Source organism: Neolamprologus multifasciatus, chromosome 16, assembly GCF_963576455.1.
Source record: "Neolamprologus multifasciatus chromosome 16, fNeoMul1.2, whole genome shotgun sequence".
Taxonomy (NCBI): Eukaryota; Metazoa; Chordata; class Actinopteri; order Cichliformes; family Cichlidae; genus Neolamprologus; species Neolamprologus multifasciatus.
This window is the reverse complement of record NC_140454.1, coordinates 5,903,864-5,918,391: the sequence shown is the minus strand read 5'-3', so window position 1 is coordinate 5,918,391 and position 14,528 is coordinate 5,903,864. Positions and strand designations below refer to the sequence as shown.

Sequence of the window (14,528 nt, the reverse complement as noted above, 5' to 3'; positions counted from 1 at the left end):
CAACCAACCAATTAATCAATGTAAATGCATCACAACAAATTTTGTTTGCAGTATACTACGAATAGCCAAACACATTAATGGGTCAGAACAGCTGAGCACTTTTGTTTATACAAAACATTGCACAAAGATTACATTAGACTTACATTTAGTTCATCCATGCAGAGTGTTTCTGTTTAGACTTGACCATACTCCACAACATACTAGTGACATCTGTTTACAAAAACATTGAATGCTTTTGTTATGACTGGTTTATGATATGAACATATGCCAAATTTTTCTAAGAATGTTTTGAATTTTTAAAATTCTTGATCAATTGTTACACATTACTTTCTGTATGTTACAATGCACACCACACTTGTAAGTAGTTGTAAGGCTTTTTGTCAATTTTCAACCAATAAATCATTGAGTTGACCTTGAAGAGCTTGGTGGATGAAAGCCACATTTCAATTAATTGTTAACCCCACTCTAAACCCCTACAAAGTTTTCAGAATACATTCAAAACCTTTCAAGCCGTCATGCGCACAGACAGAATGACCAAAAACATGACCTAACTGATGGAGGTAAACATGGTTCACCTGAACTCATGAGCCAGATGGACTTGTTTATCATTTTTATCTTCTAGCTGTTTCTCTCCCTGCGTTTCTTCTGGTTGCTCATGTGCTGTGGCAATGATGTTTTGAGGATATCAGTAAATCAAGCATGTATATCATGAGCTTTTCCAAATCATCAGTGGTGGAACTGTATCACTGTAGATGGAGGGACTGCCCTTTGGGAATATTGGTGTTAATTTGGTGTAGATGGCCAACACACTACTGGTGTATTGTAAAGCGCTTTGGGTGCCTTGAAAAGCGCTATATAAATCCAATCCATTATTATTATTAGATGATTGCCTTCAGTGTATAAACAGCCTGTTATGATCATGGGGCAGTATAAACACTGTTCTTTTTGTCTCTCTAGATTGGAAAATATGAAAGCTGACTGTTTTGGGGTTGCTTTGAGCCAAAAAAAGTAAAGGATTTCTAAAATTTCTGTAAAGACGAGTGGTCCAAAATCCCTCCTGAGATGTGTGCAAACCTGGTGACCAACCACACGAAACCTCTTACCACTGTACTCACTAAGAAGGGCTGGCTAGTTCTAAGTCATGTTTTGCTTGGGGATCAAATTGTTATTTCACTCAATGACATTCAAATAAATTTACAATTTTTGTGTAAATTGAGCATTAAAAACAAACATAAAAATGAGAGATTGTTCAGTTTGCTATACGTGAGTAAACATGATATGCCCATCTTTAGACTAACTAGTGAGGTGGGTGCTTTTTAAATAACTTAACGTTATCATTGCCTAAAACAAGCTGGTGGTAAATGGAAGCAGCCAAACACATAGACTTTCTAGATATTTAAACTATGCAAACAGGTGGTTTGATGAAGCACTTCTGTTTCTGTAAATGCTGACTTTAAGAAAAAAGTGAGCGTCAATTAAAGGTCAGTTTGCTTCACAGGTGGTGGAAGCTGGTGGAAACACCACCACTGGTGTAAACGGGCCAGATGAGGAGCTATATAACCTATAGTTTACCACCGTACTTAATTTCTGTCTCAATAAACATTTTGCTGTCCTTAATGTGTCTAATCATTATCATCGTTTTAGATTGTCAGTCTTAAAGCTGTAATGAGGATAGCGTACACTGTAGTATGCTAACACCGTATCGAAGTGCTCTGTCATGCACTGAGATGATACTTTCACTGTTGGAGGACGATGATGAGGCAAAATCAACAGTTGAGTGTCCAGCTTTGTTTGTTAGTACTGCTTTCCTGAGGAAGTGTTACTTAAGAACAGATCCTACATATCAGTGAAGTAAACACAACATCATATGTGTTCGTTTTGCTCTCCCCAGGTAAACCCACTCTACTATGTAAAACTGGTGGAGCTGGTACCTCACCCAGAGACAGCAGCAGCCGTTATGGACACCACCCATGCTCTGATGACCAAGGTACAAATTTTACACAAAAGATTACACATTTCTGGGCCCTGTTATGCCCGAACTTGTTGGACAGATTTCAAAAGAAATCAGAATAACCAGTGGATTAAGAGCACGAGGAAGCCAAACCCCATGCTATGATTAGGAGACCAATACTGCTGTCATATTATGTATTAAGTGCTGGTGATAAGCCTAGTTTCTTTTCACATTAGTTTGCTGTTGTTCTGGCCATTTTCAGTATTTGACAGTGTGTCACAGTCTTGAGTACAGCTGCTACACCACAAATCTTAACAACCAGTTTGTGATCATGTGAATGATTACGTACTTTATTCCAAGCAAGTCTCAACAAGCTTGTTTTCTTAACATGAACAACCAGTGGCTTCCTGCAACTACTAAGCTTCATGAATGAAGCTGTATTATTCATAATTGTCTTGTAGAATCTTTTGCTGCGCTTGGCTTGACTTAACTGATTTCTCCTGACGCAGGTTGGCCAGGCACCTGTCCTTCTGAAAAAAGAGATCGATGGCTTTGCCCTAAACAGAGTTCAAGCCGCCATTATTGCAGAGTCATGGAGACTAGTTCAGGTTAGTGTTTCCTGGGCATCTGGGTGGGGAGTTGTGTTGAGGAGCCAGTTTTTCAAAGCACTACCAACTTCAAGCAATGTTAGTCATGAATATGCTTTCATAACCTTTGTGTTCAAATGCAAGAAAATGGTCAATATATGACACTAACTGAATCTCCAACAAAAAAACCCACATTGCTTTACTGCTGCATTGCTAAAGCTGACTTCTAGGTCATAATGACGAGTGTTTTACTTGTTTTTACCTCTGGACAAGAGCGCCTCAGTCTCAGTCAGGTTTCATGTGGCTGCTGATGGTTTTGTAATAGAGGCAGGAAAGAGGAAGCCCTTGTCAGCTCACCTCTTCTATTATGTCCACAGTCTCCCTCTAAAAAGGAGCACAATGAGACTAAATGAGCTTTAGCCTCTGATGACAGGCACTATTACGTGGTCACTCACTGAGGAAAAAGCTTGAATGATAATGAGAGCGATGGGAATGGTGACAATCACGGCTGATGGAATGTTAACCTGAGACGTATACTGTGTTACCCGAACTGAATTCCCATGAAGAGTTTGATGTTGGCTTCAAATATAGAACCACAGACATCAGAAGCACCTTAAATGACCCCCTGATTAAATAATGCAACATCAGATGCTTTCACATAGTTCTGAACTTTCACACATCTTCCACGATTGTGTGTGTTCCAAGTTTCTCGCTTTTGTTTTTTATGTCAGTGACTGTTGTTGTAGTAAAGGTGTCCTTAGTAAAGGACTGAATCTGTACTTAGATTTATATAGTGCCTTTCCAGTCTTACTCAAAGCACTTCATTCTTTGCACTTCAACTACTTTTATCTTTATCTCTTTCAAGGCCAAGTTAGAATCACCAGTCAACCTAACATGTATGTCGTTAGACTGTTGGAGGAAATCCGAGTACCTGACAGAAGCCCATGCAGCCACAGCAATGATGACAGGGGGGTGCTAACCACTACACCACCATGCCACCCATGGCTGAAGTGACAAAATAAAACTACATTTCCCAGGGTAGATGATTTAGGTTTAAAGGCCAGTTAGATATAAAAACTGTTTTCTAGTAAAGTAAAAGCAGCTGAAATAGGCCTGCATTAGCTAGAAAACGATGATGTCAGACAGTGTTTGAGCTGAGGAACTTAAAAAGATGCACATCAGTCATCTTGTGTTAGATCCATTAATGCAACTAAATGCAATTCAGGCTTTCACTCAAAGTGATACATGAATGACATTAGAAGCGACTTCCTAAGATAGCTGTTGGGACATGTTAAGCTGTCATCAACGGAAACCAGTGGAAACTAGAAAAATTTGCATTTCCTGCGAAAATGCTGTGTGGATGCCTTAACGCTGAAGATGTCTGCTGAAAAAAGCTGAAAAAGTTGCAAAAAGCTGTATGGTGGTGAAGAAACTTAAAATTCTGCTGAAAACAGGTGAAGAAGCAGAAAATTTTCTTGAAAAGTGGTGAAAAGCAAAAAATTCTACTGAAAGGGGTAAAGAGGGAGAAATTTTCATTGCACTGAGCCAAAGTCATTCTCACAAAGAGGAGGTGGAAAGACTGACAATTTTGCTGAAATGAGCAGAAGCGGCTCAGAATTGTGCTGATAAGAGGTGAAAAGGTTGAAAACCTTGTAGAAAAGAGGTGAATAAGCAGAATTTGGGCTGAAAAGATGGAAAGAAGCAGAAAATTGTGCTGAAAAAAGGTGAATGAGGAGAATTTCTGTTGAAAAGATGGAAAGAAGCAGAAAGTTGTGCTGAAAAGAGATGAATCAGCAGAATTTCTGCTCAAAAGAGTTTTTTCGGAAAACAGCTGAGATTTGTGCTGATAAGAGGTGAAAAGGCTGAAAATTTTGCTGAAAAGAGTTGAATGAGCAGAATTTCTGCATAAAAGATGGAAAGAAGCAAAAAGTTGCGCTGAAAAGAGATGAATCAGCAGAATTTCTGCTGAAAAGAGGTTTTTGCTTAAAACAGCTGAAAAAGCTGGGATTTGTGCTGAAAAGTGGTGAAAAAAATTAAAATTCTGCTGAAAAGAGTTCAATGAGCAGTATTTCTGCTGAAAAGAGTTTAAAAAGTTTAACTGTTAACTGAAAGAAATGTTGCCATAAGCGGGATTTGAACTCCCAGTCCCAGTCAGCCTCCCAGTCTGAGAACGGATGCTCATCTCACTGAGCTAAAACACAGGTCAACCCGGCAAGGAAAATCAGTGAGGCCACTGATAATGTGGCAGAAAAGGGCAAAAAATATTGCAAAAAAAATTCAATATCTCAAAAAGTATAGAAGTTATGAGCACCAAAAGTCATAGCCGGCATTAGCAGAAAGAGCAGAATTTTTAAAGATTTGAACGGTGCAAATAGCACAAAAACTGAGGGAGTAGTTAAGGTCCAAAAAGTGTATGGAAGCAACCAGAATAATAAAGTAGGATAAAGAATAAAGAGAAACAGGAACTCAATAGTGTGGATGCCCTTTCAGGCATCCACACAATTAACTGCCGCTCCACATTGTTGCTCACAGACCTGTTCCTGACAGGTGAGTGGGCAGCATTAGCATAGATTTAAAGCTACAAACCCATTAGGAGATAATACCAGGAGATATGGCAGTAGTTACTCAACTGGTTGCAACTAAAATAAAAATGAGTTGCCATACAGCTGAAATGGGTAAAAGGAAACTGGATAATCACATTTTGCTTTATAATAGCAGAGGATTGGATGGATTATTAAAAAGTTGGCTCAGAAAGAGCAGAAATCTATTTTAAGTTACTTGCGTGACTTTGCACATGATTCAGATTTGTACACTTGAGAAAGACGTCTCTATGACATTAATGAAGGATAAACGCATTAGGAAAAATGTCTTCTTTAGTAAATTAGTAGGACTGATCTGTCTTGTGCATTTGTGTGCTCGAAAAACATCAGTTGATTGCACAGTTTACTGGTAACGTAGATGAAAAAGTGTGTGCTTGTTTCTTTTGAGTCTGCACGAAATTGGCTTCGTTTTATGTTGTTGCCAGATACTACCAGTTATTTGAATGGGTACAGTAATAGTCTGTGCAAGACTGAATTGATTGATTGATTGATTGCCTTTATTTGTCGCTTGTGTCACGATCCTGGGTCTTATGACCCAGTGTTTTGAGTTTAGTTTATTTGGATGTTTATATGATTAAGCTCATGAGTTTTTCTAGTTCTTTGTTGTTAGATTCCCCTTGTGTCTTCCAACCCCTGTTAAGTCTCCCCTGCTCTTCATGTGTTTCATGTCTGTGTCTTACGTTGTCAAGTTCTGGTTGTCATATCTGCGCCTCATTATGTTTCCTATTTTATTTGGAAGAGATCTTGTGTTTTTATATTATGGATTATGTTTTGAGTCCTTTGTTGTACTGTTTCTTGTTTCCCTAGATTTCAGTTATGGTTATCATAGGTTTAGTTCTTTGGCTTTGTAATATGGCTTCCCTGTGTTCAATGTTGTGTCTACTGTGACCTTTTTGTACCATGTTTCTGGTCCCTATGTTCTGTCTTCTCAGTTGCTGTTAAGTTTGCATGTTTAGAGTTCAGTCAGTGTGTTTCCTGTTTTACTTTGAAGGTCCATGTCTCATGTGAGTGTTCCTAGTTTTGCTTCCCTTGTCTCGTCCAACCTAATTACTCCCAGCTGTGCTCTCCTTCTGTGTCTCATTCCCTCGTTATCCCTCTGTGTATTTAAGCCCTGTGTTTCTCTTTGTCAGTGTCGTAGTCTCCCTCATGGCTGTGTTTCCTTGCGTTTCAGTTTATCCATGTCCCAGTTTAGTTTTCCTTGCCATTCTGCAATAAAGCAGCTTTTTGAGTTTAATTTCGTTGTCGTGAGTTTTGCGTTTGGGTCCTTCTCCTGCCTGTACACAGCCGAAACATGACAGCTTGCAGTTGACCTGCAGCAAAATTGGACCTTTCCGACCATATATACAATACACAAGCATCACATTGGGGAGACAGGTCAGAACAGGCAGCATAAAGAAAACAATGAAATGCATAACACAAAAGGGCAGTCGAGAAGGAAAAAGAAACTGTATCCGGGACGCCGCAACTCTGCGCATCCAAAGCTGATCCGCCGTCTGCATCGGATGGGAGGTGTTGGATTCGTGGAGGGGGGGTGTGAGTGTGTATCTGTGTCAGTGTACATGTGTGCATGCGTGTGAGGATGTGTGTCCTGTGTTCAGCCAGAAAGTGTCGTTTTGCCCAATTAAGCAAATATAAACAGTCCACAGCCTACGCAGATGGCCTTGAGGAATCTGGGCGAGAGAGTCAGGGTAGAATTTTTTGTTGTTCTTGTCAGCATCGGCCTTCAAGTATCCAGCTGGCGCCGCTGGGAGGTGGGGAGCAGGTCTCAATGTCCATTACTGGTCCGGAGGTGTATCAATTTCCTGTTGAAGAGCCTTGAGCTTCTCCAAGACCTTTCACATATTGCTTCCATAGGAACAGTCTGAGTACCCGTTCTCACGGTTCAGAATAGGTAGATGTCTTCAGCGTCCTCAATAAACAGTCCCACCAGGCACACGACGTGCCACTTCTGCCACCATCCATCATGTATCTGGCAGGAAACGTCCCTCCAGGACACTTGGGCTCTTCCGAACCGAGGCTCCTCATCGAGCAGAGACTGTCAATTGCATTAAGAGACCAGTTGATCAAATCTGTAATTCTTAAGGTTTTAGAGAACAAGAACGAGACTCTCTGAGGGTTAGAGTTAGACGAGACTAGACAAGGACATAGAAGCTGGTCAGGGGTGTAAAAACCAACTTTGTTGTTTCCATAGTAAAAATAAAAATATTGAAGTAGAATAATGATTTGGTGTTGTGGACCAGAGGAATGCGAACAAGCAATAACAACAGGCTGGCCCACTGCATACTCAGGGTAGCTGTTCCATCTGTACGGTGTGTGCACAGCATTGGTGTAATTTTACATTAGAGTAACAAATTACATAAAAGCACCTAAAGGTATTGTATCGGTGAGCAGACGTATATGTGACATTTGTTCATACATATGTGTATACAAGTCATTGTTGCACATACACTAAAGGTAAGTTAAGGATCCCAATTAATAATTTACATCACGATCAAAAAAATAATCAGATAACCGCTTGGTCCCAGCTATAGCTAACCTCACAGAGCAGATTTTTAGATCCCATGTTTTGAGGTTTGTGCTATTACTATGTTTATTTGTCATTTTTGAGGTTTTACATATCAGGAAGAGAAGCAGGCTTCATGATTTGCCTCACAACAGAGCTCGTTGTTTGTCACAGCTTTAGACTTTGAGAAGCTCTTAAGTGTTTGGATTGTTTTTCTTGCTTTGACGGTAGCTTTTTGGTTCAGCAATGATCCAAGAGGGCCTGCAGGCAGGTAAAAACCCTTGATTGTTCAGTCATTTTTAAGCCCAAGACCGTGACACTCCCTGCTGAGAATAACGTATTCTCAGAATTAAAACCTCCAAGTCATACTTCCACGAAATGCAGCGGAAGCCACTCTCGTGCCTCTGTGCCAGCTGTATTGCAACATCTGTAACGAAGCATGTGAAATTCATAATTTTACACAGAACTGTGGCAGCTCAGACTTGTATCTAAATGATATTCTTTATTGTGTGCACATCACCACCGTGTGAGAGGCGAATTCCCCGCCTCCCCACCCCAAGGGCACCCTTAGACCTTAGCTGACAAAAATGCCACATTGCTGTTAAAGGTGTTGCTCTATGGAGGCCTATCTCCCCCCACCACTCCCCCTGCCAGTGGCTGACGCCCTCAGACATTGGTGCATTTTTGGTTCTTGGTGTCCGGGGCTGCACGCTCAGGTATGCCCCAGCTCACCCCCGGTGGCTACTTGTCAGGGCCTGGCGCCTGTGGGTCGGTCGGGCCCCTTCGGGGGGTTGGGTTGCCCTCGGCCTCTGGGCCTGGCGCTCGGTCCACTCTGGCACAGCTGGATGCCGGCGGAGCTCACGGGCACGTTACTGCAACCCCCTCTGGCTTCTGCTCCGCGGCTGCTAGGTGACCCCTCATTTGGGGCTCTCCTCAGCTCTTTCCGGGAGAGTGGCACGGTTGCCCCTCCATTGGTTTTCCTTGGACTCTTGCGCTCTGAGGGTCTCTGGATGTCTGGAGCCTGGATCTCCTCCATACCCGCTTCATGCCCTGGAGGACGGGGCTATGGCTCTCTACACCCTCTAGCAGATCGTTACATGAAAGAACCTTTTGAATACAAGTGCGTTCATGCTCACAGGTTTACACACAGGTGCTCACACACACAAACGACACCCTTTTTGGCTGCTACCTCAGAACACACAGCGCGCTATCGATCTTACATGCTGCACAATAATATCCTGTATTTAATGTTATATACACATAGATTATCGTGATGATGTTGTTTATTATATTGCTCTCTTTCTTGCTTGTTTTCTTTTCTTTTTTCTCTCTCAACAGGTGATCCAGGTGATTGATATATATATATGTATTTTTTGTCCCCCCCACCTCTTTTTTGTTTTGTGCCCTTTATCACCATTGATTTTTATCCCGGCTGTTTTTCTTTCCCTCCCTCTCTTTCTTTCTCCCTTTCCCTTCCCCCAGTCATAGCTGTCCCGTATGTAACAACTGAAAATAAAATAAAATGAACAATAAAAACAAAGGTCAATCAAATGGACCGATACAGCAAGGTCGGGATGGTCCACGTGGTAAAGTAAATCCGTTGGGCATCTTTCTTGGCCTTTAGACAATAATTCTGATGGCAAAAGAACCAAACGGGACAGGCGGGGGGAAAAAAAGGTGTTGCTCTTGCTTTCGAAAGAGCACCCAAAGTTTAGCCTGTTCACAGTAACATTGTAATGAAAAACGATGCTTTCACACATCCAAAATGATTCTTGAATATCTAAATAACAACAAAGAACATCCATTCTCTTCTATTTATTCAATTCAGAGCCGCAGAGGGACTAAAGCCTATGTCACAGAGATGAAAAATAAAGCAAAATGGAATGTCCGATGTACTGAAATATATAGAGAAGGAATAATTTTGAATGTCTAGAAACTGAGCCTCTCAACAGCCAGTGTTTCTGTTCACATGTCGCTTTACTTTTAGACTTAACTAATTTACAGAAATGCAGAAAATAGAGAAGATAGATGCTATTTATAGCTGTATTTATTTAGATTTTTTTCACTGCAGACTTAAATCACATACATTTTTAATTTACACACACACACACACATATACATATATATATATAAAATCTAAAAACTTCCCCCGCTCACCCCTGTGGGTGGTCTATCCTTCAAGCTTGGGTCCTCTACCAGAGGCCTGGGAGCTTGAGGGTCCTGCGCAGTATCTTAGCTGTTCCTAGGACTGCGCTCTTCTGGACAGAGATCTCCGATCTTGTTCCCGGGATCTGCTGGAGCCACTCGCCTAGTTTGGGAGTCACCACACCTAGTGCTCCGATTACCACTGGGACCACCGTTACCTTCACCCTCCACATCTTCTCGAGCTCTTCTCTGAGCCCTTGGTATTTCTCGAGCTTCTTGTGTTCCTTCTTATGATGTTGCTGTCATTGGGACACCGCTATGTCTGGTCTCTATGGGGTGTCTCCCATTTTGACCTCAGGACTTCCAGGCCATATTTGACACAGAGGTTTCTGTATACTATGCTGGTAACTTGGTTGTGGCGTTCCATATTTACACAGCCTGCACCTGGGGTCTTGCCTGGTGTGATAGACCTCAGCCTCTATGGATCTTGTACTCAGAGCTTGTTCCTGTATTACCATGATTAGTGCCTCTGTGCTGTCTTTCAGTCCAGCTTTGTCCAGCCACTGGTAGGATTTCTGGATATCAGCCACCTCCTCTATCTACCGGTGGTACATACCGTGCAGGGGCCTGTCCTTCCATGATGGTTCCTCGCCTTCCTCCTCTTTCTTGGGTTTCTGCTGCCTGAAGTATTCACTGAGCACGCTGTCAGTTGGGGCCATCTTCGTGATGTATTCGTGGATGTTCGTTGTCTCATCCTGGACTGTGGTACTGACACTCACCAGTCCCCGGCCTCCTTCCTTCCGCTTAGTGTACAGCCTCAGGGTGTTGGACTTGGGGTGAAACCCTCCATGCATGGTCAGGAGCTTTCTTGTCTTGATGTCAGTGGCTTCTATTTCCTCCTTTGGCCAGCGTATTATCCCAGCCGGGTACCTGATCACGTCCACACTAGCCAAGATAGATTTGAAAACGGCGTTTTCATCTGAAAACGCTCTGCGTCCACACCTGCGTTTTCAGTCGTTTTTACAGAGTTGTGCGTCCACATTGAAACAGCTGAAAACGCTTATGTTCCAGTAAGTTCCATTCCTGTCTGCCGCTTATTTACTTTCCGGCTCTTTGAAACGTTGCAGCAAAATGTTGAGGAAAAGCACCAAGTTTTTTAAATGGACTGACAATGAGGTGGAGTTGTTGCTGCAAGTAACACAAAAGTACAAAGTTGCAAAAGCGAATGAGAATTAAAGAATTTAAGAAAAGCTACCTGAAGCATGTATAAACTGATATTAATCTTTAATAGGGCTGTTAAAATTGAGAGCAAACAAAACAACTGCTGTATAACGCCCTCCGCTATCTTAATTTAACTGGTCACATGACTGCATCATATGACTAACATGCGCCATCGTTTTACATATTAGAAAATCTGCATTTTCGCTGTCCACACGACAGCACCGTTTTGAAATGTATGCGTTTTCGAGAGCGTTTTCAAAACGCTGCATTTTCCATCACCGTCTCAGTGTGGACGGGAGGCCAAAACGGATTAAAATCGATTATGCTGGACATCACTGAGTAAAAAGCAATATTAGGAAATCTTGGAAAAGTGGGGTGGGTTATTAAGCCATTTCCATTTCTACAGTGGAAAAAATTCAAGATAGTAGCTTGAACGTCCACTCTCAAGAGTGGACGTGTGATGCAATGCAATTCTTAGAGAAACTGCAAAAAACAGGGGATTTTACAGGCAGTTAGCAAGGAAAATGTTGAAGTTCATAAAAGTACAATTTAACCTCCTAGGACCTGGCGTCCACATCACATTTTGGGTTATTTAGACCAAAATACTCAATTTTGCTCTACAAGGGCCTGATATCCACTTACGAGAACATTATACTGCCATATGTGGCTCTTATTTTTCTTAGAAACAAAAAAAAATCTGGTAATTATTTGTTTTTACATTCATCAGGCCCCAATACACCCAAATATCAAAGAGAAATTAAAAAGGCATGCTGTGGAAGAGTTTGGGTCTTAGGAGGTTAAAATAGACTGAAAAAAGTATGTCTTCTTTGGAAGGGATGCTCTGAGGTAGCTTCTTCTCTCTAAAACAACATGGCAGCACAGATTAGGTTTGCAAAATTGCATCGGAACAAATCGAAAGACTTCTAGAACAATGAACAGACATAATGCACATCGCTACACACCAGCTGTCAAGCACGGTGATGGAGGGCTTATTTTGCAGTCACGGTCAATGCTCAGGGTTTTGTCTTCACCCTGCTGATGGGTGGGCATCATGGACACCCAGTTTATCTTAGTAGGCGTGGTCTATCTCGTCCAAGCTAGGTTAAGATCTTGAACGAGGTAGTTTGAATATCAGTGACCTAGATGTCAGAGGTCAAGTTTTCTGAAAATCTTGTGAACATGATAATTTGAGAAAGACATCACCTAGGATTTTCATATAGGTACCATACATTTTTCAACAGCCTGAAACTCAACTGCAAAAACGTTGAATTCTTTTAATACAATTTAAGTGTCTTTAAAATGTCATTACTACATGAGAAACCTGAAATAGTGAATCCACCTCTGTAATTGCTGCTGGCTGCACCAAACGTTCCTTTACGCCATGCATCAGAGAGGCAGATCCACAATACTGCTCGACAAAAATAATGAGTTGTGACGTCTACAGTCGTTTGGGAGTGTTTATCACTCACCTAAGGCACTGTTATACTTAACTAAACAATGTGACATACAAATCACCAAACATGAATGGTATTTGATGAGACAATTACTCAAAGTTCCTGCAGTACACGTACATGTACATAGCAGGACAGAGCAGGTAATCACAACAAATTGATGTGTTCTAATAGACTTAAGATTAATTCATTACAAAATACATTGGAGCGGGTGCCAGTTTGGGGAAGCTGTTTCGTGCACCAATGTCTTGAATAATGTGGCCGAGATGGACGTCACCGTTTCGCCTAATTGCATTTTAATGTATGTGGCTAGAGACCAATTGTATATGTTGTACGCCTTATAAGTTATCATTAATTTAAGGATCAGATATAGTTCTTTGAAACTATATATGATCATTTAACATTTGTATGGGCCTGTAGCGTCATCTGTTTATTGAAAATAAAATACAAAATTTTGCTTATAGTACTGTTTTTCTTTTATAACCATTTCACAAAAACACTGTTTCTACCAAGTTACATGCACACGCACACAAAACAGCTCAGTTTGATGTTTCAAAGCAGGGACTTTACTTAATGTGTAAAAAATATCTATTTACTGTATTCTTCCTCAATAAATCAAAGCTGAACAGAAGTTCAGCATTAAGCATCAAAGCCTTTGGCCTGACAGTGGTCTTGTGATCTTTCTTACATAACAGGGACCTGACCTCAACCTTTGCAAACACACACACAAACACACACACAACGAGAGAGAGAGAAAAAGAAAAGAAGTCCTTGAGTCGAGGCCAGAGCTGGAAAGCAGAGTGGCTGAGAAAGCAGCTCGTAGCCCCCAGTGATTACAGTGGAGAGAAGACCCCACCCACCATCCCACTTTGCTCAGATAACAGGCTCGTTGTTGGACGCAGGACCCAAACAAAGACGACCCTGTCGCCTCTCCTCTTGCTCACCATAGTCTCTGTATCTGGGCTTTGATTTCCTCCATGGTTGGCCAACAGGTATCTGTAAACCAAAGTTACCTGACCCATTCTCAGCCAGCTTCCCCTCTGTGCACAATCCCGAGGACACAGGATTGGCTGAATAAGGAAACTTTATATAGCTGGAGTGGCCTGATGGGATCAAAGGGAATTTGGGTTTTCCAGAATAATAGGGAGTTAAAAAGTCATTACTTTGTTGAATTGCTAGGGAAAAGTGTGTGTCCTTCGTATATACTTAACTGTCCCGCAGTCTGTTAGGTAACCATGACCATGATGAACTCAGTAAGAGAAAATACTTAACATTTGGCTGAAAGTTGACCTGTTAGATGTGTGAACTCTCATTACAGATAAACGGATACAAAGAAACAGAGCTGCTGTTCTGGGATCAGTTCATCAGCAAATATATCCAGAAAACAAAGGGTACAAAACGAATGAATATTATCAGTCGATTCAGTGAAATTAATGTAACTGTTGTTTTTCTAACTTGCGTCATCAGGATGGTGTTATCTCGGTAAAGGACATCGACCTGGTGATGTCAGAGGGACTAGGAATGCGTTACGCCTTCATAGGTCCCATGGAAACAATGCACCTCAATGCACCTAAAGGTAAATTTCCTGGTTTGTATTCTTTGCTCACATATAAAAACACTAATTTTGGTTATTTTTTAACTGAGTTTAAGATACTTTGAGCATGAATTTTATAAGATAAGATAAGATAAGACTTTATTGATCCCACAACGGGGAAATTTTTGCGTCACCTCAGCTCAGGTACAGATATCAGAAGGAAATACAAAAATACAATAAGTACAATCAATGAAAAAAAAAAAAAGATAATACACTATATACAGTGGGGCAAAAAAGTATTTAGTCAGCCACCGATTGTGCAAGTTCCCCCACTTAAAATGATGACAGAGGTCAGTAATTTGCACCAGAGGTACACTTCAACTGTGAGAGACAGAATGTGAAAAAAAAATCCATGAATTCACATGGTAGGATTTGTAAAGAATTTATTCATAAATCAGGGTGGAAAATAAGTATTTGGTCAATAACAAAAATACAACTCAATACTTTGTAACATAACCTTTGTTGGCAATAACAGA

General features: G+C 41.2%; 1 protein-coding gene across 2 annotated transcripts in view; it reads left to right on the top strand.

Moving 5' to 3' along the window:
- The window catches only part of cryl1 (crystallin, lambda 1), a 32,638-nt gene that overhangs the window by 9,226 nt on the left and 8,884 nt on the right, over nucleotides 1–14,528 (top strand). For both annotated transcript variants that reach the window (XM_085134882.1, XM_085134883.1), the window contains exons 5-7: nucleotides 1,892–1,987; nucleotides 2,461–2,559; nucleotides 13,926–14,034. In XM_085134882.1, the coding sequence (XP_084991008.1) occupies nucleotides 1,892–1,987; nucleotides 2,461–2,559; nucleotides 13,926–14,034 (304 nt within the window). The remainder of the gene's footprint in view (nucleotides 1–1,891; nucleotides 1,988–2,460; nucleotides 2,560–13,925; nucleotides 14,035–14,528) is intronic.